Consider the following 25,117-nt stretch of genomic DNA (forward strand, 5'->3'; position numbering starts at 1 on the left):
AGTCAGATCAATAACTGCATTTGTTGACAATGGAGTACTAGATTTAGCTGATGCTGCAGGGGGCGAAACTTTGGTGGCCTTTTTTCTAGATTCAAACCATTGATCTATTATCATGTCATCATCTTCCTCATTAGAATCTCTGTCTTCAATACTTTTTTCAGGAGAGTCAAGAATGATGGTCTTACCGGCAGGCTCTTTTGACAGCTTTCGCCTTCTCCTATGGGAAGCTGAACTCTTTCGCTGTTCCAAAACTGAATGCTTCCACCAATCCAAGTACCGAGTTGTAACATCAGTCTCGAAATAACGAGAGGGTATATAACACTTTTCGTCGCTTATTGGTGCTCTATTGTAACAGCTCCAAGCATCCTTTTGAGTCTTACTCAGATCTAGCAACAAAATCTGGAATATCTTGGTCGAATCCTAACTGTCTTGCCACTCTATGTGGCAGGTATTGTTCTATACAATCAACTCCCATTCCAACTAACTCGGAAACTCTCAAACACCGAATAAACGACTCTAGCTCTTCATCCAAACACGAATTCATCGACACCCACATTTCCTCCTCCCTATAAAACTTGGGGAACTCCCAGTTTTTCACAGGTTTAGTATACGGCCGCCAAGCAAAGCTCTCTTTAGATGAGTCCAAAACCAGCCTAAGGTTGTCAAATTTGCTGGATATCAAATTATTCCACAGAGCCAACCTTGGCTCACCATTACTCATCAAATTAGGCTTGGGTTGGAGTTTCATGAATCTCTCCCAAATCCAAACTTGAACTAACTGAAATGGAGACCAAATAGTCACAGCTACTTCAAGTTCTTCAGTATCTTCATTACTGGAAATAACAGACAAAGCAGCAATCTTTTTTCTCAACAAGGTTAAATCTCTATAAATACTTGCAAGAACAGCCGGTGCTAAAGCAATCCTAGTACCTCTAGCTAAATGAATAGCAACTGAAAAAACGCATTCAGAGATAACATCATGAGAAACAGGCAAAACAAACCTTGACAACCATAATGAAAGAAAAGCTTCATGTTCCAATTCTCCACCACTATCTATGAACTTGTTCAGCCATTGATGCTGGCTAGCCTTCTTAGCAGGAGTCCTCACTAACTCCCGTCTTGCTTGAATCAGTTTCTCTTTAGTTTCCATAAATTCCTCAGTTTCAAGAGGGTTTGAAACAGGACAACCCAGAACAGAATAGCCTGAGATCAACAAATCTTCTAGAGTAATTGTTGCCTCACCCCAAGTGAAAATGAATGATTTTGTTTCGGGACACCATCTCTCTGCAACTCCAAGAATCAAGTCACTGTTTTTCTGGATATTGTAAGTGGAATTTAAGATTGCTTCATGAATACCAGCTTTTCTCCAGGTGAATTCATGAAAAGATTCCATAAAGATTCCATCTTTTCAACCCATTCCTTCCATCTCTTTAGTGGATGTTTCCATCCATGGAAATTTATGGTTAAGGGCCATTTATGAGGTTGAAATGTGTTAGGAACAGAAGGTAGAGAAAATGAAGAGAGATGATTAGAGGTTACTAAGGGTTTTAGGAAATGGGCTGTTCTAAGAGTGGGATTTTCTTGATCAGTTGATGAAATCATGAGCTCATTTCTTGATTCAAAAATGGTATTTTTTGTTTCTTCCTCCATTGTTGGAGAGTAAGGAAGATGGGTTTTTTTTGTGAAGAAAAAGAAATGGGAAGTGAAAGGACTTGAGAAATGAATGGTCACTGGATTTGGTGACTGTTCAAGATCTTTTTTGTTTCTCGAATGGTACGCTCATGGTTATTGGTGTCAGTGAACGCATGAACAGAGTTTTAAATGAATGGAAAGAAAATGGAGCGAGAAATTTGAAGGGAAAAAGGCAAATATGATCTTAATATTTCGGTCTAAAAGCATATATGCCCTCTATGTTGTTTTTGGCTCAAATTTAACCTCAAACATCATAAAAGGATACTCTCGATTCAATATTTTGGTCCGTTTGATTTATGAATTTTTTTAGTTCGATTATGGTTAAGGGTTGAGGTGCCCACAATTTACATTGTGAATGTTCCGAACTGTTCACAGTTCAATACATAATTGAACTGGCCTTGAACCGCCCTTTGGACGGTTCAGGACCTGTTCAAAATCATATGGTTTCGGTGAGTAATGAAGTCGGACCATTATTTTAGATAGGATATAATTTACTTTAAAAAATTAAATATCATACTAAAAGAAATATACACTAAAAATTATAATAATTAAAAAGTTAATGTAGTGAACTTTTATATAATTTATTGTTTTTTTAAAGGTTATTTTTTTAATTTTTTTTATTGAGGTAGGGGTCTGGTCCTATCTTGGCTCCATCATTGGTTTCGGTTCACGGTTTCAGTTTTAGCCGTTGAGAAATTTTAAAAATATTTTTCAAAAATTAAATTTAAATACTTAAAATTAAATTAAATTAAAAATGGAATTTAATATTAGTTATCATATATATATATATATATATATATATATATATATAATTAAATAATCCATTTAATTTATACATTTTGATCATTAATTATTTATGTATAGTTGATATAGTCATATATTGTTATAAAGAAAATGGATAAAGTTATTATATATTTCTAGCTATATTTTATATATAAATATAGTTTCATATATTGATAATTAATTGTACATATACATATATAATAAATAATTTAAAGTATACATTAAAAGAACATACGGTTCAAAATTAAAACCGCATATTCTAAAACTAACGAAACCGGTTCCATAAAATGTTAAATTGTCCTCCCTCCCTCCGGTTCGAAGTCATTCAAACACTGTTCAGAATTTGACCGGTTCTGAACAAGTTCAAGGTTCAACCCCGTCATGTCCACCTCTAGTTGAGGATTTTAAAAGTTCTTTTAATCAGTTACCTGATTTGTTTTTATGGTTATTCTTTACACTTTTATCGGGTAAGCTCGATTTCAATTTTTAAAGTTATAATTATTCAGCTTTGATTAATTTGATTTATTCGTTCTGTTTGGTTAAATATCTAAATTAATTTGGTTAATTCGGCAGGTAGCACGGAAACGGGAAACGGAAACGATACAAAACGGACACGGGAACACAATTTTTTTTTAAAATGAAAGACACGAAACGTGGGGGAAACGTGTAAATAACAAAAATATAGGGATATATTTATAAAAATATTATAAAAATATTTATGATAATTAACAAAATAATTCATTTTAATATACTGAATATTTAAAATTTTATTAATATATAAAAAAATATAATATAATTCAACACAAATAAGTATATTTGGTGTATTGTGGGCAATGCGAATGTAAAATTTATGGATAACTAGTTAGATTTTTTTATTTGTGGGTATTAATTTTAATTTTTTTACAAATTTTTAATTTTTATTATTTACGAAAATGGCCTGAAACGTTTCATACGGGTGTCCAAGAGTTTCCGGTTTTCGAAACGTTTCCGAAACGGGAAACACAACTTTGTTAAAGTTTCCGTGCTTCTTACGCCTCAGACAGGCCCGGCCTTAGGCATAGGCCACTAAGGCCTATGCCTAGGGCCTCTACTTTTAGAGGGCCCCATATAAATATGGGGTCCTTAAAAAAATATTTAAATATTTTATAAAAAAATATATTATATTTTATTAAATGTGTTTTATTGAAGCTTTTAGTCGTATGTATTATTTTTTTTATTTTAAAGGTTAATTAAATAAATTTAATAATTAAAAATCTAAATTGCAAAGGCCCCATATTTATTTTAAATCTTTTAAAAATAAACCTTTTAATATATATATATATATCGGGCATTTTAATAATTTGTATTGTAAATTTAATTTTAAAAAATTAAATAGACTCCTTAGTAATACGTATGTAGTTTCCGACTAATATACCATCTAAAATAATATTTAATTTATATATTTTTATCGTTTAGGGCCTAATCTATATATATTATTTAAGTTTTTATAATTGTTTTTTAAAATGTATTTTTTAAAAATTTATCAATGGTCTATTAAAAACATATTTTATAAAAATGAAAAATGAAAAATGAACTTAATTTTATGAAAAAATAAAACAAGTTCTTTTTATAAATACTTTGATAAAAGTAAATATTTTTATAAATATTTAAAAAAATCGCCTAGGGCCTCATCTAGTCTAAGGCCGGCCCTGGACTCAGAGATCGAACTAAACAGGTCGGATAGTGTTTCTGCTGGTTTTCGTGAGTATCAAGTTCTGTTTTTTCTCGAATGCTATGCTAATGGTTACCTATTGGCGTCAATGAATAGACTGTAAATGAGTGGAAAGAAAATTCAGGTTGTCACTCTGTTCAAGAACTGCTCCCTTCATCACGCAATCAGTAAGATAAAAATGCAGCCAAACGTATAAAATTCAAAATTATACTCCTCCCTTCATTAACATTTTCCAAATAGCATAAATTAATGAAATTAAAAGGCAATGTCTTACATTTTCATCTTGAGATAGAAAGTTTATTTATTTACTAGTATTATACTAGTTAGTAGTTACACAAGAAATGACATATTTATAGTTGTGATAATACTAATAATTATTATAACATCTGCTCTAATAAACCTCCATGGAACCATTTAATTGAATAATGCATATACTGAAAACAGATTTTGGAAGGTAAAAAGGATTCAAAGCTGAGACTCAACTTCATTTCGTTTACCAAGTCAATAGCAGTTATATATATATACAAGGCAAAAGGAATAAAACTAAATCATGCATTATCATGTCAAAGGCTAGGCTCACACTCACCATACAAAGTCATGAACAATATCGCTTTCCGGTCAGCAACTACCTTCTCCAGCATACTAATTCTACCTTCAAGTGTTTCAAATGGATTTCCTTCTTCGCCACTCTCATTTGTATGAACTGACACTTCTCGCGGTTCCGAATTATTAACAGTCTTACTACCTGCAACTGAGGATGAAGGGCTCTGAGATTGGCCTAATGCACTGCCTGCATTTTCACCATCACTCATATCTAAAACTTCTATAGCCACATTTTCGCCAGTTGACGATGAACGACTCAGAGGTTGGCCTAACTGACCAGACACATTTCCACCATCATTGTCGTGTTTGGTCTCGGCTGGTTCATTGGATTTCAGTGTCAGCTGCACAGCATTATCACCGGGAGATGAGTCATTCACATATGGACGACCCGACACAATTTTTCCATTGCTGCCATGTCCATCCTGAACAGCTGCTTCATTATGTTCAACTACTGTATCAGGAATCAAATTTCGACCTGATGCATTTTCATTATCACCCTCCTTATTCTCAACAGCTTCACTTAGCGGAGCTTGCCAAGTCTTAACTTCATGCTTGTTCCTGGATTTTCGCAATTGTGCTATAGTTAGGTGATCTTCCTCACTAGAATCTCCAGCTTCCAACCTTTTACATTTAGGAGGAAATCCAGGAGGAAAGGGAAGATCGTTAATTTCAACAAGAGTCTTTTTGTCTAAACTCTTGACCAAGGTTTTCGATTTCCGCCCAGAATAATTACTAGAATCAAGTACGACACTGTCCATGTTCTTCCGTTTTAGGATCTTTGATGATCTTTTCAAACAGGAAATGATATTTTCGCTATTGGGACTCTGAAGTGGTGCATTCAATGCTCTTAAATCATTCTCTGCCTTCTTTGGCTTGAGACTCTTTCGCATAATTTTAGAAATACATACGAGTTTACATCTCTTATTCTTTTCTCTCGACTGCTTCAGCTCTTTCCTAAGGCATGCTAAACTCTTGTGCCGTTCCAATACTGAATCCTTCCACCACTCCATGTACTTGACTGTAACATCAGTCTCAAAAAGACGAGAGGGCACATAACATTTTACATCAGTAAGTGGTCTATTATAAACATTCCAAGCATCCTCACGATTCTCACTAGATCGAGCAACAAAAGCTGGAACATCTTGATCAAATCCAAATTGCCTTGCTACTCTATGCGGAAGATACTGTTCAATACAATCAGCTCCAATCCCAACTAACTCGGAAACTCTCAAACATCGGAAAAACGACTCTAGCTCTTCATCCAAACACGAATTCACCGACACCCACATTTCTTCCTCCCTATAAAACTTGGGAAACTCCCAATTTTTCACAGGCTTAGTATATGGCCGCCAAACGAAACTCTCTTTCGACGAGTCCAAAACCAGCCTGAGATTCTCAAATTTGCATCTCAGATTATTCCATTGAGCCAATCTTGGCTCACCATTTTCAATATATTTAGGATTGGGCCGCAGCTTTAAAAATCTCTCCCATATCCAAACTTGAACTAATTGAAGTGGAGAAAAAACTGTAACACCAACTATAGATTTATCATAGTTAACATCATTACCAGTGTTTCCAACTAATGAGGACAATGAGACAATTTTTCCTTTCAATAAGGTTAAATCACTATAAATATTAGCAAGAACTGCTGGTGCTAAAGCAATCCTAACACCTCTAGCTAAATGAATAGCAATTGGAAAAATACGTTCAGAAATAACATCATGAGAAATAGGCAAAACAAACCTTGACAACCAGAGTGAAAGAAATGCTTCATGCTCCAATTCTTCACCATTATCCATGAATCTCTTCAACCAAAGATAATGAGTAGCTTTTTTAGCAGAAGTTCTCCCAAATTCCAGTCTAGTTTCATTCAGTTTCTGTTCAATTTCCCTCAATTCCACAGTTTCAAGAGATTTAAACACGGGGAGACCAAGAACTGAGTACCCATATACCATCATATCCTCTAGAGTAAGTGTAGCTTCACCCCATGGGAAAATGAATGAGTTTGTTTGTGGGCACCATCTCTCTGCAACACCAAGAACCAGATCATTTCTATGGATTTGGTATGTGGAATTCACGATGGCTTCATGTATGCCAGCTTTTTTCCAAGTGGGTTCGTGTAAAGAAGCCATTTTTTGAACCCATTCTCTCCATTCCTTCTGTGGAAATTTCCACCCGTGAAAATGGACAGTGAGAGGCCAATTTTGAGGGTTAAATGTTACCGGTAGAGAATCTGAACAAAGACTGAAATTCTCTTGAAGATCAGTGGATTTAGAGGGTTTTAAGAAGTGGGCTTTTCTTAAAGTTGGGGTTTGGTGATCGGCTGATGAAATCATGAGCTCGTCTCTTGACTCTGTAATGGCGGTTGAGGATGATGATCCGTCCTCCATTGTAGAAGGTGAGTGAAGAATTTTGGTGGGTTTGTTTGTTTGAGAGGGAAGAAATGTCGGGCTGATTTACATTTCTTAACAGTCACACTTAAATTACTTTCTGTCACGTCTCATCGTTTCTCCATTTTCTTGCCATAATTGCTCGTCACACTTACTGATTTATGATTTTGACATTTCTGACGAACCATTACAGTTCACTGATGAACCAGGCATTATCAGATATAAATTTGATAAATAATCAGCAAATTCACTCCACCAATAATCATTTTAATTCTAAGTGTTTATACATTTTTATCAATTATGCCTGTAAATTTATTTTTACTACATATTCACCCGATTAATATATGATAAATTATTGAAACCCCCTATGTTTAATTATGAATTACACTAACTCATCCTTTAATTTTTATAAATTCACTCTGACATCCTTCATATTTAGATATATTATATGATTATATTCATATGTTAATTTCTCTGCTAGTCAACTCGGTCAAAAGGATGAGATTTGATTTTTAAATTTATTTTTTATTCAATTTCATCCGAAAATTGTCAATTTTTTGTTATTTTTCTAAAATAATAAAAATCATGAAAATATTATGTAAAATTTCAAAATATGTTTATAGATATTTTATAAACAAAATCAAAAAAAATTCTTATTTAAGATTTCAACAAATAAATTATTAATCAATTACATTGATGTTGAAAAGTATTAATTTTTCTGTAAGAATCATTTTATTAATTATGATATGAAAATTATTAAAATGTGATGATTTATAAGTTTTAAATTTATCTAATATATTCATATTTAATGAAATTTATAAACAATTTTATTTTAATATTTTAATCTTTGAAATGTTATATAATTTTTTAAGAATTCTTTTTATAAAATTATGCATTGCAGTTCAATGATAGTATCTCTAAAGTACCAAATTTTTTAATTTAAAGAGTTTGATAATAAATTAAAACTTCAAAAAAGCGATGATAAATTTTTTTAATGATTTTTCTATCATTACTCTCTATTTTCAAAGGAATGAAAAATAAATTTTTAAGAAATAATTAGCTACTTTTATTTTTACAAATAATATTTTTTATTCTTAATATAAAAATTGAATAAATAAATAAATTAATATATGATATTTTCATTACTATTTATTAAATTGAAATAAAATAAAATAAAAGTTTAATTTATTTGCTAAATGGAACTAAAATTATTAATATTTATGATAATATAAACAATAAATAAAAATAATAAATTCAATTGAAAATAGAAAATGTAACTAAATTGAATCGAGTTACATGTATCGCATGCTTTTCTTGAAACAGATTTGCCTTCACCGTATGTAAATTGCAAATGTTTTTCAGGATAAAACGAAACACAATAATACCGAAGCGTTGTTCTTAACGAATCAGAATTATCATCCGCATTCTATTACAAAGAATACAATTTTGGAGAGAAAATTTAAAATATTTGGATGTCTTTTTGCATTGGAGTTGATGGCTTTATATAACCATCAAAATTACATAACATGCATCTCTTTTATTGTATAATGAAGGAGACATGTTATAAAAATTAAATAGCAAGTTACACAATTTAAATTGATAAGTTAAAAAAAATTAAACCGGATATTATGTAATTTGAAGAAAAAAAAATTAAAAATGTAAAATAAAACTTGCACGAGCCTAACTTTATCATTGCATTCGAATGCGAGATTGAGCGATTATCCCTTAAAGTTAGTTGGTAGCTTGGAACTACGCTAATGAACAATTTAATATAAACCACATCAAGTGAAGTTTCTTAACCAATGTGAAAATAAATAATTTATTTTTCAAAATTCATTTTTCAAGGTGTCACTTCTGAACATCAATTCTCATTTTTTTTTCAAAAGCTAGAATCTATTAGATCAAGATTCAAGTACAATATAGAAAGCATATGACAAAATCTCACTATATGATCTTTCCAACTCTAATCTATAAAAGACTTAAGAAGAATTAAAGGAAACAAGCAAAACAACAACAACAAAAAAACTAGGAAAAAATTAATCGGAAAATTCCACTTTTATTTTGAGAGATTTAAAAAAATAAAACATAAAATCATAAAATAATTTCTTTCAAAAAAATGATAAACTCCATATCATAGATCTACATAGCATAGAGATTTTATGGACGGAGAGGAGGTGATTTTCGATCGAAACCGGATAATCACCTTCTCCCACCCTTTAAAAGATGAAGATGAAAAAAAAATTAAAGAGAAGGGAGAGCAAAGTTTTAAAGAGAGAAGAATTCTCTTTCACCCTTTTAACTATTTCGAGCATATAAATATACGGCTTTGATCTACTCAAGGTGGAGAATACAAAACCACCAACATTCAACTTTTTCGGATAGTGGGTCCAACTCAAAATTAAATATCAAAATGACAAATAATCATGTCATTTGAACACCCATATTTAACATTTGAAAAATTATTGCACGCAACCGTTGCGTCATGTCAGTCGCAACAAAACAATGATGCGTTAGCCACGTGAAAAAAGTTGATAATAAAAAATTTAGTAGTAATTAAAAAAATTTCTATCGCAAATACTCATTGGCTTGTTAACATTCTTAACATTTTTCAACAAAATATTCCTTTTAAAAATATGTCTTATCTTCTTTTAATTACTATTTTTAAAAATCAAATATAGTAAGATTTTATAACAATATTAATAACTCTGATAGTAAAATCTTCCTGCGCTAAAGACTTTGTTTAAATTTGTAATTGTATAAACAAAGACTCACATAAATTTAAATTTAGTTAAACAAAGACTTCATATTCCAATGTCAGACAAAGAATCAAGAAAGAACATAGTATTTTTTTACTGTTCAAACTTGCAATGGCGTAAGCAAAGGATTAAAAAAATTATTTTAGTTATTGTTTAAGAACATTTAATTTAATTAAAGACTTAACTACAACTTCACACGAAGACTTCAATTAAGCTTAAACAAAGACTTCATTGACAATTTAATAAAGACCTCATATATATATATATATATATATAACTCAAGGTACTGATCTGATGCAAATTCAAGAATACAAATAACTAGAGCAGTAATTTGTTAGTTGGTTCTTGGCAGAATGCCGATGTACAATGATGATGAGCAGATTAAGATTGAATCCCCTGATCAAGATGCCTCAGGTGATGATTTTCAAATTTTTATTAGCATTTTAATTCATATTTAATTAATTCTATAACGTACAATTTGCTCCTTTTGGGTCGTATTTGTTAGATACTTCTGCCGGGACTCAGTCATACGTCGAACCAGAGGGAAAAACAAAGCTGACGATCAAAAGAAAAGAGGACGCACCATTGGCGGAAACCGATTTCAAAGTGTTGGTGGAGCTGACGGGCACAGCCGATTTGAAGGACAGATGCGGACTAGATCTGGTGGTAGTATTAGATGTTAGTCTGAGCATGGACGATGACAATGGAAAGAAACTTAACAAAATGAAAACTGCCATGCAGTTCGTAATCAAGAAACTTACACCCAACGACCGTTTATCTGTTGTGACGTTCGCGAGGACGGGAGACAGAAGGCGCCGTTTGATGCAGATGACTGCAAATGCTCAAAAAGATATCGGAGAGCTGGTGGGTAGCTTAAGAACAGGACCTTATACGAACATAGTTGATGGGCTTCGAGTGGGAAAACAAGTCGTCGATGGCCGGAAAATAACCGCAGGACGTGCCGCTGCTATTATGCTTATGAGTGATGGCGTCGACAACGTGAACGGAAGAAACATTAGACAAGTCCTCAATAGGCAGATTCCGGTATGGGATGTACCAGTGTACACATTTGGTTTTGGTATGGAACAAGATGCCCAGGTACCGTTTAGTTTTTTCAGTTTATTTGATGACCCTTTTCCCTATTGGGAAAAAGGTCATATATGCCTCTAAGAATTGCCTTCAAAATCAAGTAAGTTCTTAACGTTCGGAAATATTCAAATATGCCTTCAACATTTTAAAAACTGAATAACCAGACCCCCATTTTGACTTATAAATGAGACATTGGGGGGACTGGTTAATTTTTCAGTACGTTGGGGCATATTTGAACCTTTCCGGACGATAAGGACTTACTTGATCTTAGAGTCAAACCTTAAGGGCATAAATGACCATTTTCTCTATTTACAATTAAGTTTAATTATGGATATTAAACTCTGTAGATCACTATATTTTTTTCAAATTACAAAAAAGTCACTAAACAAACTTTCTTTACAAAATAATCATTGAACTATACGTTTTGTTATAAAAAAATTTATGTTATAAAAAGAACACTAAATTTGTCATGAATTAGAAATAAATCATTGGGTATACCTTTTATTAGAAAAAGATTATTGAACTATATTTTTTTTTGTAATTTCGGCTTGCCACGTAAGCAAAAATATTGCATTTTTGCGTGAAAACGGTACGTTTTATATGGATGAACCCCTTTATAACAAAAGATAAAGTTCAATTAACTTTTTGTAACAAAAGTTTGTTTAGTGACTATTCTGTAATTTAAAAAAAGTCTACTGACCTACACAATTCAATATCCGTTTAATTATAGATATCAAATAAAAAAAAGTTTAATTATAAATAAGTTTAGATTATTAGCCAAAGGCCCAAAATAATATCAAATCATTGTATCCTGTATCAAAATGGTACTCATACTTTAATTTGTGTCATTTTCATACTACAACTTCTATTATTTATTTCAGGTCTGTTTTTTTTTATTTTGGTCACTTTTAATGACGTGACAACCGAAAAAAGAATATATTTTTCTATTTTCTTCCACCTCAGAAGAAACATAAAATAAATTTATCCTATTATATAACATTAAGAAAATTAAAATAAACTAAGATACGATGTATTCTTTTTTCGAGACCTTGATGTTTTTGCCCTTTTTTCTTAGTCGTAGCTTTTAGTGTGCCGTCTTGAGCGTGCCACTTTTTATGCGAAAACTTTGAGTTAAGGGTTTTGCCACTTCTTGTGGCTTTAATATACGTATTATTCATAAAAAAAACAATAAGATACGATGTGTCATCTGATGTGAAAGAAAAAAATTCTTATTCTGGTCATCATGCAATTATAAGTGGCCAGAATTTGTAAAAGAGACTGATCTGAAATAAATTATGTTGCCAAAAAATACAAATTAAAGAATAAGTACTATTTTGATACAATTTCGGCTAATTTCCTTTATCTACTATATATATGGTGTTGACTTTTGACAAAAACGTTTTCTGAAATGTTTTTTTAACAAAGGGCCAACGTGCACTCTGAACTTGTGACACTGATCATCTAATCTAATTTATATTTTTTTAAGTAATTAACCCCATAATTTTTTAATTTTGGGTCAAATAACTCTATAATTAATATTTTTATTTCAAAAAAGAGATTTGGGATAATTATATCGTAACAATTAGAGAAATATCTAATTACTTTTTTGCATCACTCACCTCCGATTTGCATTTTATACGTTTTTAAAAAAAATACAATAATAGAATTATTTGACCAAAAAATGAAGAGTTTTGGGGTTAATTGCTCAAAAAAGTATAAATTGGGTTAGATGACTCCGTGTCACAAGTTTAGCAGGTGCATTGATTCTTTGTTCAATGTTTTTTTACATTATAGAAAGTCTTATTGTAAGAGAAATTCTTAGATAAATTCAGTCCAATACATCATCCGTGAACTAAATCAATCATATTATAATACCTCATTAAAATAAGGGTATTCTTGTAATATCATATCCAAAAATGTATGCAAATAACAAACAAAATTATAAGAATACTTTTATTTTAATGAGGTGTTATAATATAATTGACTTAGTCCACGGATGACGTGGTAGACCGGGTCTACATAAGAATTTTTCCTTATAGTAAAAATTATTTCCTTAGTAAAATTAGTAAAGTGACTTAATCAAATAAATAAAGAAAGTCTAGTCGCTCAATGTATTTTTCAATTCAAATAAGCCTAAATAAAATAGTACTTTTTAATAATTTAATAAATTAAAATAAATAATTATCATAGTTTATTTTGTATTATCTTATTTATATTCAGACTGTAATAAGTTGACCGACTGATAATTAATTAATTTATATTAATCAACTATATATATATTATTAGTAGATGGACCTCATTTATTACAAAAATGGACATCTTTTGCTAACAATTCATAATAAAGTGTCTTTTGTAATGTAAAAAAATAATCTAAAGGGATATATTTATCGAAAGTGAAAGCCATAATATAGGTAAATGAATTTTTGATCATAAATGTATAAATCTTAATTTTCAATTATTATTTTATTAACCATTTGTTAATTAATAGCTGCTCCAAGAAATCGCAACAAAGAGCTCTAGAGGAACTTATTCAGACGTCCAAAATGAGGAAAATTTGACCTTAGCATTTTCCCAGTGTTTGGCTGGCCTTCAAACTATTATTGCTCCAGACTTGACCTTGACAGTCATACCAGAGAAGAACTCAAAGATAGTGTCTGTGTCAGTGTCCGATCTGGATTATCCACAATCCACAGAAGATGATGGCTCCGTCACTATTTTATTTGGTGATCTCTTCAGTCGAGAGACTCGCAAGGCTATTGTATATCTTCGTCTATCCGAGATTAAACCTAGAAAGGGCCGAACATCGGTGCCCTCGACTATTCTCCAAGTCAATTACACCTATACCTAGTAAGAAACTCCAACATTTTTCTTTTTCTTTTTCGCTTTGTTGTCGAGGTTTTATTTCTAATTTGATCCATATGCGATCGATTTTGCAGTGCTGAGGGGATCCTATTTCGGGCTGAAGCTCAACTCGTTGAAATAACTCGATCTCGGACAGCAGTGACGCAAGAGATTGAAGACATTTTGATTGAGGAGGATCGTTTGTCCACGTTAAAGGCGATAAAAGATGCAATAGCGGAGGCAGATCGCGGGAATCTTCGTGGAGCTGTATCCATTCTGGAAGCGGCCTTGGACTCACTTAACCGTGCTGTCTACCAGCCTAATGAAATGACTGACACGATGAAATATGAGCTAAAAAGGATAATAGACTTGATGAAAGATCCAAACACCTACAAGACGAGAGGGCGTCCTTTTGCCCTCTCATATGTGACTTCCCATGGTCGCCAGCGTTACGCCACAAAAGGAGACACTGGCTCGGATTTGAAAAAAATGCGCTCATATGCCACGAAAAATATGAACACAAGCTTTGAACAAGCCGAGCGTTTTGACAAGAATCCAAACATATCACTGCCCTCGGCCAAGGAGGATGCGCAACTGGATCTTAAAAATGATCCGTTCGCCCCAATTGCGGTACCTCTTGCGAACAATAATCAGAGAGCCATTCTGGCTCTAAAACAGAACGAAGATATTATTGAGAATGTTAAGACACTTGAAGACATTGAAAATATAGCACGCAATGTTGAGACTGGCATCCAATCTCTCCAAAAAATGCTAGCCTCAATTGGAAATGTCCTCAAGACCTAGTAAAGCAGCAACAAAAACTGAATTTCTCCATCAACTGCATGGGTTTCTATGGGAAAGACAATCCTTCCATCTTATCCTTGCTCCACAATAAAAATGATGGCTCTAGCATATTTGTTGGGGTGAATGTGAATCTTTTATTTTATTACTGTTTTAACTGTAATTGCCTTATTATCGTTGAATAAAACACAAATTTAAAAGAAATTGTAAATTAAATAAACTATAGTACAAATGGTATATGCGCTTGGCAGCAATCTGTTAGGTCGTGGGATCAATTCCTCCCACAAACGCTCCCCCTCCCCCAATTATCAACAAAAATAAAATAAATAAATATTTGCTGCTTTTATTAAAATTAACTAAAATATTTAATTTTGTAAATTGCAGCCCGATTTAAAGAATTTTATTTCTATAATATTCACATTTATCCAATTGAATCAACTAAAACTTATTTTACTTAAGCGTTAGCCACTGAATAGTATGGAAGTGTGCTACGATTATGTGTGTTTTAAGCAGAAGGTACAAAAAAGCCTTCGAATTTTTCTCAAAAGTATAGATCAGCCCTTTTACTTTATCTGGGCACAATTAAGTCCCCGTATTTTTAAAATTGAACAATTAAACCCTTATTATTATAAAATCGAACAAAAAAACCCTTTTATTTTACTTTTGGGACACTTACCTCCTCAAATTTTTGGTAAATATTTTAAATATTAAAATTATTTTGAACTTTTTTTCTATATGATTATGAGAGACATGTCAGCCATTAACAAGTGTTTCTAATGATGTTGGATGAAAGGGGGTTATTTGTTCTATTTGAAAACAAAGAGGGTTTAATTATACCCCAAAAAAGTAAAAGGGCTGATTTGTACTTTTGTAAAAATTACGAGGGTTTTTTGGTACCTTTTGCCTGTTTTCTATCTAATAATTTGTGTAGTAGTTTAGATTTGGGCTTATTAGGTGTTTACCTAAAATAAAAGAATAATTACCTCAGTGTTGAAAAGATATTATAAATACCTCAAGATTTTTGTCTAATTACTTTTGTACTCTCCATGTCAAAATATTCAGAATTTTACTCTCACATATGACAGCTCTCTCTCTCTCCTTCCTATTTTTTATGTGGTTCTTTTTTTTTTTCATTTTTTCCCTCCTTCATTATTTCTCCGCCATCACCTCCGCCATCGCTCCGCCATCACTTTCGTCGTCTCTCCACCATCGCTCCGCCGTCGTATTATCGTTGTATTACCGTCGTTCCAATATTATTTAAAATTTAAATTATCGATTTTGTAATTTTTATGGTTTATTTTGACTTATAAACCTAAAAAATATCAATCTTACAATTTTTCAGTTCCAGATCTAAAAATATGTAGAAAAAACGATTTTCATCTGGAAAAAATTATTTTCTGCAAAAAAAAAAAACGATTTTCTGCGGAAAAACAGCGTCTGATTATCATATCATTATCACGACATTATCATGTCGTTATCATAATACTGCAAAAAATAAAAAAAATCTATAAAAAATAATATTTGATTATCATACTGCTATCATAACATTATCATGACGTACTTTGTCATAACACTATATTATCATAACATTGTCATGACGTACTTTATCATAACAATATAATATCATAACATTATCATAACGTACTTTATCATAATTTTATCATAATATTTTATTATACCTTATCATATTATTATCAAACGGTATCATATTATTATCATCAAATTTATCATACTGTTATCATAACGTTATTTATCTTTTATCATAACTATATCATATTATTATCATAATATTATCATGACGTACTTTATCATAACTATATCGTAACTTTTTATCATAAACTTATCATAACATTATCACAATATACTTTATCATAACAGTATCAAAAAATATTATCATAACATTATCATCACGTACTTTATCATAACTATATCATAATTTTATCATACTATTATCATAATCTTATCATATTATTATCATAACCGTATAACATTATGATATTGATATGATAACGTTAATGATATAGATATGCTAACGTTAATGATACCGAAATGATAATCAAGCACTTTTCTTGATAAAAAAATCGTTTTTCGCTGCAGTGTTATGATAATGATATGATAACGTCATAGTGATAACGATATGATAATCAGACGCTGTTTTCTGCAGAAAATCGTTTTTTCCATCATAAAATCATTTTTAATGCAGATTTTCAGATCTTAAACTGAACAAATTCAAGAATAATTTTTTAAGATCTGAGAGTTAAAATAATCGTAATAATCACCACGAATTAAGAAAAAAATCGCTAAAATATAGAAGAATGGCGAATCGACGACGGAGTGAAGACGAAGCGAAGGCGGAGTAACGACGGAGTAATAATGGATCGTTGAAGAAACAGCGGCGGCGTGATAAAGAAGGAAAAAATAAATGAAGAAGAGAAAAAAAATAGAGAAGAAGAAGAAGAAGAAGAAGAAGAAGAAGAAGAAGAAGAAAAAATGGAGAAGAAGAAGGAAAGAGAGAGAGAGAGAGAAGAAAATCTGAAAAATAAAAAAGAGAGTAATATTAAAATGCTTAGAGTAAAAAATAATAAAAAATAAGTATTTTTATAATAAAAAAAGACTTTAGAGTAAAAAAATAAAAGTATTAAAAAGGTGAAGTATTTTCTCTATTTTTTCCTTATTGAAGTATAATTTACTATTATTTTAAAAAATAGAGTATATTTCCTAATTTTCTCTTTAGATTTTGATATACAATAAAAAAAAGTACCTAGAGAAGGACGATTATGAATATGAAAAAAATTTCTAACAATCAAACAACAGCATAGCAATCATGTTCCATGCCCAGAAAAGAAATTGCTACATATGTTGCACCATCCTCAGGTCTAGGGCTGTGCGTTCGGTTAGTTCGGTCGGTTCGGTCACCGAACCGAACAAACCGAACACCGAAGATTGGTAAAAATTCCAAACCAAACCGGACCGAATTTTAATTTTGGATTACACCAAACCGAACCGAAAAGTTCGGTTTGGTGAAAAACCGAAGTTTTTTACTTTCTCCTTTTTTTAATTTTTTTATTACAAAATAAATTCTAATATTAAATAATAAGTGTCTAATAAATATTTTTATATATTTATTAACATAATTATATGTCGTATGAAATTTATTAACATATATATCCACTATAATTAAAATATTAAAACCAAAAAATATAAATTTACATATATTTACATATTTTTTTTATTTTTTATTTAAATTGTTCGGTTTTTCGGTTTTTTCGATTTTTAAAATGCTCAAACCGAACCGAAAACCGAACACCAAACTTTCACCTAATTACAAACCGAACCAAACCATATTCGACAAAAAACTGAACCGTAATTGTAATTTCGGTTCGGTTCGGTGAAACGGTTCGGTTTGGTTTGGTTTTTGCACAACCCTACTCAGGTCCCTATACTTTTTATTTTTTGTTTATTAGGTTATTTTAAAAAAAAATATTTACTTTATCCCTATACAATCAAATTTCGTAATGATTTCGTCCTTAAAGAGACTAAGTAAATAAAAAATGAACATTTACAAAAGGTTAAGTAAATAACAAATTTTATATAGGACGGTGACAAAACAGAAGTAGAAGGACTAATTAAGGCAATAAAATAGATCAGGGATGAAATAAATAAAAATTAAAACGTATAGAGACCTGAGGATGGGATTTGCTGTCTTTATTTAGTTCTAGTTCTCATTTGTTTTGCAAGAGTTGTCTTTATTTGTAAGTGTCAAAATTCTAATTTTTTAATTGTTGTATGGATTTCTTTAAAAATTCGGATTGCAATTTAGTCCATAAAATTACCAATAGACTCCGATTAAAAAAGAAAGTTTGCATTTAGGTGCGCAAAATTGCAATTTCATCCATAAGCTTTCTAAAAGGACCAAAATCAACTTTTAAATTTATAAACTAATTGCAAGACTTTGAAAACGTTCAATTGAATCTAAATCAAATTTTATATTTAGAAAAATATTCATTTTAAATTGGACAATTTTCTCTGGCTATCATCATTGGTCATCAATGCATTTTTTAAAAATCTGTATCAAAATTACAGTGCTTAAAGTTACCCCTCTTTTTGATGAAATTTGAGTAACCAAACATTGTTAAAGACAATATAAGCACTGTGGATTAGCACATACATAATATTTGAATAAAAATATTAAATGGATATCGCTTGTGTCATTTTCATTGTATAGTTGTCGATCATCTTGAACACAATTACCCATTGATGACTAACATGAAGCATTTATCCTTTAGAGAGTCTACTATTGTGCAACGTCAATCTATTGGGAAGTCTCAACTATTATGAAGCGTGGATCTTTGTTGATTCCACTATTTCGAAGCGTCGAGTCCTAACTATCGCGAAGACGAACATATTTTCTAACCCTCTATTTGTAACCGCTGAAGATGTGGTGTTCTGCATCCGCTGAGGAGAGGATAAACCTTGCAACCACTGAAGATGTGGTGTTCTGCAACCATAAATGTAATTTTCCAAACTCCTTTTGGCACATCAAATGTTGATCGGAATACTACAGTAATGCATTTGACCCTTACTAAAACCATTGAAGATGTGGTGTACCACGTAACCATAAAGGTATCTTTACAAAATCCTTTTGGCACGTTAGATGTCAATTGAAATGCTATATATAGTAATGTATTTGACCCTTACTAAATATGCTACAGCGAAGCCGTAACCCTTGCTGATGATGATGTTGATCGAGATGCTATAGTGAAGTATATGACCCTTGCGAGGTATCTGACCCTTACTAATTTGCTATCTCAAATCTATAATCCTTTTTGATGATGATGTTGATCGCGAGGCTATAAAAAAGTATCCCGGCCCTTACTAATTTGCTATCGCAAAGTCGTAATCCTTATTGATGATGATATTGATCGAGATGTTATAGCAAAGTATCCAACACTTACTAATTTGCTATCACAAAGGAGTTACAACAAAGGAGTAATTCTTGTTGATGTGATGTTGATCGAGATGCTATAGTGAATTATCTAACACTTACTAAATTTGCTATCATGAATCCATAACCCTTGATGATGATGATATTGATTGAGATGATATACCAAACTATTTAACCCTTATTAATTTGTTATCGCGAAGCCTTGACTATTGCGAAGTCTTCAACATTGTTCCTGACTTGATACTTACGAGGTCTTGATAATTGCGAAGTGTTGATTTTATTGGAGATCTTTGCCCCCACTTCTGATTAACCATTTTGGAGACACAAATTTCCCCTCGCATCCTCTTTTTATATGGCTTTTGGTTAGAGACAAAATTACTTCAAACACTTTGTTGATTAGAATCAGAGTTTTGAGTGTCGACAATTCTTCTTCTTGTTTGGTATGCCAAGATTAAGAAACTAGTACTCACATTATTCTTGTCGTTTCCCGATTCAAACTTGGAATCAGATTCACCGGCGTTGTCATCTTTTTTAGGCTGCTCCGCCTTCTCTACACCTTTTCTGTAATTATTGGTGCTCTCTAGCGGTTAAGAAATATCGAGGTTTATATGGGAAACTATTTGGCTCTACTTAATTTGGAACTTTCGAAGGCAAAGAATAAAAGAAATTTTAAGCATGAGTTTATGGAAGCGGACAATGTGGTATATAATACGGTTTGCAAGACAGTGACTTTTTACAAGGATTTGAACTCGAGTTTTGAATATTCGGGTAATGATGTTTTTAGAAATTTTCATTTCTTTTGTCATTTTTTTGTAAGCCTTTAGCCTTTTTCAAAAAGGTTTGTTTGCCATCCACGACTTTGTGATTGAGCTAATCAAATTATCATTTATAAAAAAAAAACATGATTACAAACATCTGATGTAAACTGAAATTAATTAATGATTAATTATATATTTTGATATTTTCTAGCATTTTTAAAAGAAATGTTAGAATTTCTTACTTCATTTTGATTTTTGGTTAATAATAGGTTGATTTTAGGTTGATTTTAAAATTATTCAATCTGAACAATTAATTTCTTCTAAAAATATTAAACTACACAACCCAAGATGAAACTGATTCGTATCATCATTTCTATATTAGTAAAAAAATAATTGACATTTGGTTGATTTTCGGTTGCAATTCAGTTAATATTCGGTTAATTTTTAGTTTACATTCGGTTGATCTTTAAAATTTGATAAAATTACAAAAGAGAGTTTCAACAGATTAAATAGAATTCATCAAAATAGTTAAAATCGACACTTGTCGACCTTAAGGAGGGAGAAAATGGTAACAATAATTTTGAATTATGTCGCAGAAAAAAAAATAAAAAGTCAATTGGTTGATATTTGATTGATTTTCAGTTCACATTTGATTGATCTCTTAAATTTAGTCAAATAATGTTGGGGATTTTACTCGCCAACTTGTAATAAAGTGGACTTTAAGTCGGGGTTGTCGAACCCACATAGATGAGAGGTTTAAAGTGAGCGAAGTCGATCTTGAAATTCAATTCAGATAGCAAACGAAAGGAGATTGGTTTTAAGTAACAATTTTAACAACTAATAATTCAACTAATACTAAATTTGCAATTAACAACTAATTAGCAATTAATTAAGATTAAAGCGATTTAACTAATGAGGATTACTCAAATAATAAAGGGGTTTGGAGGTCGAAACTACACTTAGGTCATGCAATCAATGGATTCGGGTCTAGGGCTACAAAACGTGAACCGAGCGTTTCTAAAGCATAACTCACGCTCTCTCGAGCCTCAAAGAGCTAAAAAACAACAAACAAGCCAACCAACCAAGCTTAATCCACTATCGTGGCACTAAACAGGATTAACAAGCCAATTAACAATCAACTCTAAGGTTTCCTAATCTCTAACCCACTCTCATGGTGTCATCAATTAGGATCCTAATTAATCTATCTAATTAATTAACCTTCTCTCAAAGTGTTAACCAACCTAGAATCATGCTTTAGGTAGCTAAACTAAAACAAGCATTAGGAATATCAATTAGAACAACAACAACAAGCTCAAACCCTAACCCAAATCATACATTCATGAGCTTCAAAAAAGTTCCTAGTACCTAGGTGTGTTGGCCCAAATCCGAAATGGGTCCACCTCTTGTCTTTTCTTTAAAAAGACCCAAATTCAAATGTCATCAGCATGGAGCTTGATCGAGCTCAATTCATTAAGCCTCAGAGCTCGATTGAGCTCGATTCACGAAGGGTTAGGCTCACGAGCTCGATTGCCGAAGGTTATGGCTCAATCGAGCTCGATTGCCTCGAGGGGAGGACTCACGCAGATCCACTGACTTAAAATCTTCATAACTCTTTGTAGACACCTCCAAATGAGCTGATTCTTGAACCGTTGGAAAGTTTAGGATGTCTAGTTCAACGTTTATGAAGAACACAAATTAATTTGAAGCTTCTAGCTGGTTCATATTCACCAATTAGTACAGCAGGGTTGGATTGTCACATGCGTTCTTGCCATCTTTTTGGTCCACTACTTGCCCTTTTTCGGATTTGTTGATTCTAACTTCATTTAAGCCCAAAATACTCCGTTTTGCTGCATTTTACCTACAACACAAACTCACGCAACAAGGCATATGAAATAGCCAAAAAGCGTGGCAAAACAAGTGAAAGTAATACAGAAAACACTTAGAAACATAAAAGTAGTTTACTCCTATCAAATAACAAAATAAATATTTAAACAGATTAATGGGAACTCATCAAGAAAGTCAAAATAGACACTAGTCGACCTTATAATCTATTTTTGAATCCCATTAACTGGGTCACATAACGAACCCGAAAACATAAAAACAATATAAAAACTACGTAATGAAAATTTGGAAACGGCTGGCGAGGAAAAACAATGGGTACTAACTTTTAAATGATGTGGAATTTAATGTGAAATATTGTAAGTTAGCATCACTTTCCGGCAAGTGATCTCTAATGAAACAAAATCATAACTTTAATAACAAAAAATAATATTCGTTTTGTAACTAAATTAACTCACATAGTTTATTACCCATTAAATATCTAGCAAAAGCTAGCTAGGAATCCAAACAATAGTGTCACTATTAAGGAAGTGACAAATTGGAGGACCTCCAGGCTTAACTTTCAAAAGTTGAAAAGCCAAATGATTAGGGTTCCAAGATGAAGTATTCATATGGCAAACAACAACTGCTTCAGCTTTAGAGCCATCTTCCCCAACTAATGGAACCAAGTAAGCCTCCGTCGCCATTATTATATGGCAGTAAAACACAGCATAAGGGTACCTCTGCTTGTGACATACTATTTGACTGTCTCCAATCATTTTAATTTCCTCCAAAATTATATATTTTTGCTTCTTATTTTCTTCTTCTGCTTCGTTAGCAAATACTTCAACTTTATTTCCATATTTCGACACAACAAAATCAACTAATGATTTTAAAGATATAGAGCAATATTTCTCTTCTCCCTTAACTCCTGGAGCCTCACATTCTTCTATTGTTTCTTTCATAATTCGAGCTTGTTTCGACGTAGGGTTTATAGAAAAATAGTTCAAAATGTCTGAAAAATTGTCGGTTGAAAAGGGTATAGTTTGTGCAAATTGTTGTGGTAAGAAATTGGACCCATTTGTTGATTTGGTAAATGTAAGCATCATATTTTTACCAGGGATAAGATCGTCAATTAAGAAGTATACAGTCGTAGAATTGGCTACGGTACTTTTTTGAACATTTTCACCTCCCTCTTGCCCTATATACGCAACTCCATATCTTGCCCTCCTCGGATCTAGAGGGAATGGATCGGTGTTTTCTTGTGCTTCTGAAAAAATTGTGCTTGCGTTCCCTGCAATAATTAATTTTTTATCAATCATAATACAGTTTAGAACAAAAATTAATAATATTTCATTTATAAAATCAATAAATAAATGTAAAGATGTCATAATATTTTTATATGGTATGGTGCATTCAAAAATTTATTTTCTAAAGACTAGCCAAATCAATCGAATTTAAATCATTTAGAAATTGTAATCGTATTTAGGTGATTTTTAATAAATTGATTATTGTTTGTATGTGGATTATGTTTTATATAGCCGATATGAACAACTAGGCCTCGTAGGCCAAAAAATAGGTAAAATGACATCTTTGATCAAAATGTTAAATATATTTTTAAAAATAATAATGACAATTTGATCCGTCAATTTTATAAATTATAACAACCCTCATTTTAACCTATTCATTAAAAAAATCTATTTCCAAACACATATTTCTCATTTAAACCTATATAATCTTTTTTTAATTGAAATAAGATCAATTGATATAGTTACGGAATCAAAACTAAAACTAAATCTAAAAAATAAGTTTAAAATGAAAATTTGATATATTTGTCACAAATTACAAAGTTAATGGATCAAATCGTAATAATTTTTTCTATGATATATATATCATTTTGGTCAAAGCTAGATATGGATACATAAAAATAATTTTTCCATTTTTATATGCATCCACAAGTTTAATTTTTTTTATCAAATATCTTACTACAAAATAATTTAAACATTTTAATCCATCAAATAGTATAAGCGACGGACAACAAATTATTAGGTTGTGGTCCAAATTTTCTAACAAGTGCTCGCCTTTCCAATTAAAAAAAAAGACATTAAAAGAAGTCGTAAGTAATTAACTAACCAGGTTGTATAAGATTGTGTATAACTTTGGGCATGGGAGTGTTTGGTAACATGGATTTCCAATATATCTCTTCTGGTAATAGTAGTTGATGAGAAGCATTTCCTTGTATTACAAACTGCCATGATTAGGGTTTATAAATTAGTTTCTTAATAAACAAACACAAGCAAACAAAGCAAATTAAGAATATAATTAATGTTTTTCAGCAAATTAGAAGAAAATGTAATTCTTACCCAAAATAAAACCACAAAGAGAAGAAGGTGAACATCCATACCATGTACAAATGGGGTTGTAATGCTTGCAGTGAGATTGAGATTATATATGAATAATTTAGACATTTAGTTAATCATTTATAACATAGTCAGAAGTGTTTTCTCATCAACTAATTTTGACTCTACTTGTATATAATGAATTTAATTTAATTTTATATGAAGTAGATATTAAATTACATGAAAAAAGGTTTTGACATTTCACTACCAAACAATGTTTGTAGATTAAAGAAATATTGGAATGACATTTTTCACGTTGAACATATAAAGTAGAGTTTGGACTGCCTCTACTAATTTTGTTTTACACCAATTTTTTGTTTTTTTAAAATCAACTTAGAACGATTCAACAAAAACGTGACAGTGAAATAAACAGATAACAAATTAAGGCAAGAGAAAAAAAATGTCCATTTGAATTAGTGGTCGTAGACCTATTCAATCTGTATGTTATATGTGCATGCCCACTTGAATCAGATTTTTTGATAAAAAAATATAATTAAGAATACTATTTTTTTTATATAATTTTAATTGTAA

At 31.4% G+C, this 25,117-nt stretch overlaps 4 protein-coding genes across 4 annotated transcripts; 1 reads left to right on the top strand and 3 right to left on the bottom strand.

Annotated features, from left to right (window-relative positions):
• Positions 1-241: 241 nt before the first annotated feature.
• LOC126668128 (uncharacterized) lies at positions 242-1,393 on the bottom strand. Its single transcript, XM_050361345.2, has one exon. It carries the CDS (start codon positions 1,391-1,393, stop codon positions 377-379), a length of 1,017 nt encoding a protein of 338 aa, XP_050217302.1. The 3' UTR covers positions 242-376.
• Positions 1,394-4,647: 3,254 nt separating this feature from the next.
• Positions 4,648-7,374, bottom strand: LOC126667493 (uncharacterized). The gene has a single exon (XM_050360483.2). The coding sequence runs from the start codon at positions 7,177-7,179 to the stop codon at positions 4,750-4,752; it is 2,430 nt and encodes an 809-aa protein (XP_050216440.1). The 5' UTR covers positions 7,180-7,374; the 3' UTR covers positions 4,648-4,749.
• A 2,872-nt stretch (positions 7,375-10,246) lies between these two features.
• Positions 10,247-14,870, top strand: LOC126667494 (uncharacterized). The gene is made up of 4 exons (XM_050360484.1): positions 10,247-10,349; positions 10,441-11,033; positions 13,513-13,871; positions 13,961-14,870. Exons 1-4 carry the CDS (start codon positions 10,289-10,291, stop codon positions 14,667-14,669), a joined length of 1,722 nt encoding a protein of 573 aa, XP_050216441.1. The 5' UTR covers positions 10,247-10,288; the 3' UTR covers positions 14,670-14,870.
• A 6,570-nt stretch (positions 14,871-21,440) lies between these two features.
• Positions 21,441-24,660, bottom strand: LOC126667496 (BURP domain-containing protein 5-like). The gene is made up of 3 exons (XM_050360486.2): positions 24,551-24,660; positions 24,321-24,435; positions 21,441-23,481 (listed from the first exon to the last, which is right to left on the bottom strand). The coding sequence occupies exons 1-3, from the start codon at positions 24,653-24,655 to the stop codon at positions 22,700-22,702; spliced, it is 1,002 nt and encodes a 333-aa protein (XP_050216443.1). The 5' UTR covers positions 24,656-24,660; the 3' UTR covers positions 21,441-22,699.
• Positions 24,661-25,117: the final 457 nt, after the last annotated feature.

Source organism: Mercurialis annua, linkage group LG2, assembly GCF_937616625.2.
Source record: "Mercurialis annua linkage group LG2, ddMerAnnu1.2, whole genome shotgun sequence".
Classification (NCBI taxonomy): domain Eukaryota; kingdom Viridiplantae; phylum Streptophyta; class Magnoliopsida; order Malpighiales; family Euphorbiaceae; genus Mercurialis; species Mercurialis annua.

What these genes read in the sequence shown, in the direction of transcription:
- LOC126667493 (XM_050360483.2), bottom strand. Translation starts at nt 7,179, where the DNA reads ATGGAGGACGGATCATCATCCTCAACCGCCATTACAGAGTCAAGAGAC.
- LOC126668128 (XM_050361345.2), bottom strand. Translation starts at nt 1,393, where the DNA reads ATGGAATCTTTTCATGAATTCACCTGGAGAAAAGCTGGTATTCATGAA.
- LOC126667496 (XM_050360486.2), bottom strand. Translation starts at nt 24,655, where the DNA reads ATGTCTAAATTATTCATATATAATCTCAATCTCACTGCAAGCATTACA. An exon ending in TCTTTGTGGTTTTATTTTGG is followed by an intron (nt 24,436 to 24,550) that starts GTAAGAATTACA and finishes TAATCATGGCAG; the next exon opens with TTTGTAATACAAGGAAATGC. An exon ending in ACACAATCTTATACAACCTG is followed by an intron (nt 23,482 to 24,320) that starts GTTAGTTAATTA and finishes TAATTATTGCAG; the next exon opens with GGAACGCAAGCACAATTTTT.
- LOC126667494 (XM_050360484.1), top strand. Translation starts at nt 10,289, where the DNA reads ATGCCGATGTACAATGATGATGAGCAGATTAAGATTGAATCCCCTGAT. An exon ending in GTATGGAACAAGATGCCCAG is followed by an intron (nt 11,034 to 13,512) that starts GTACCGTTTAGT and finishes GTTAATTAATAG; the next exon opens with CTGCTCCAAGAAATCGCAAC. An exon ending in GTCAATTACACCTATACCTA is followed by an intron (nt 13,872 to 13,960) that starts GTAAGAAACTCC and finishes TCGATTTTGCAG; the next exon opens with TGCTGAGGGGATCCTATTTC.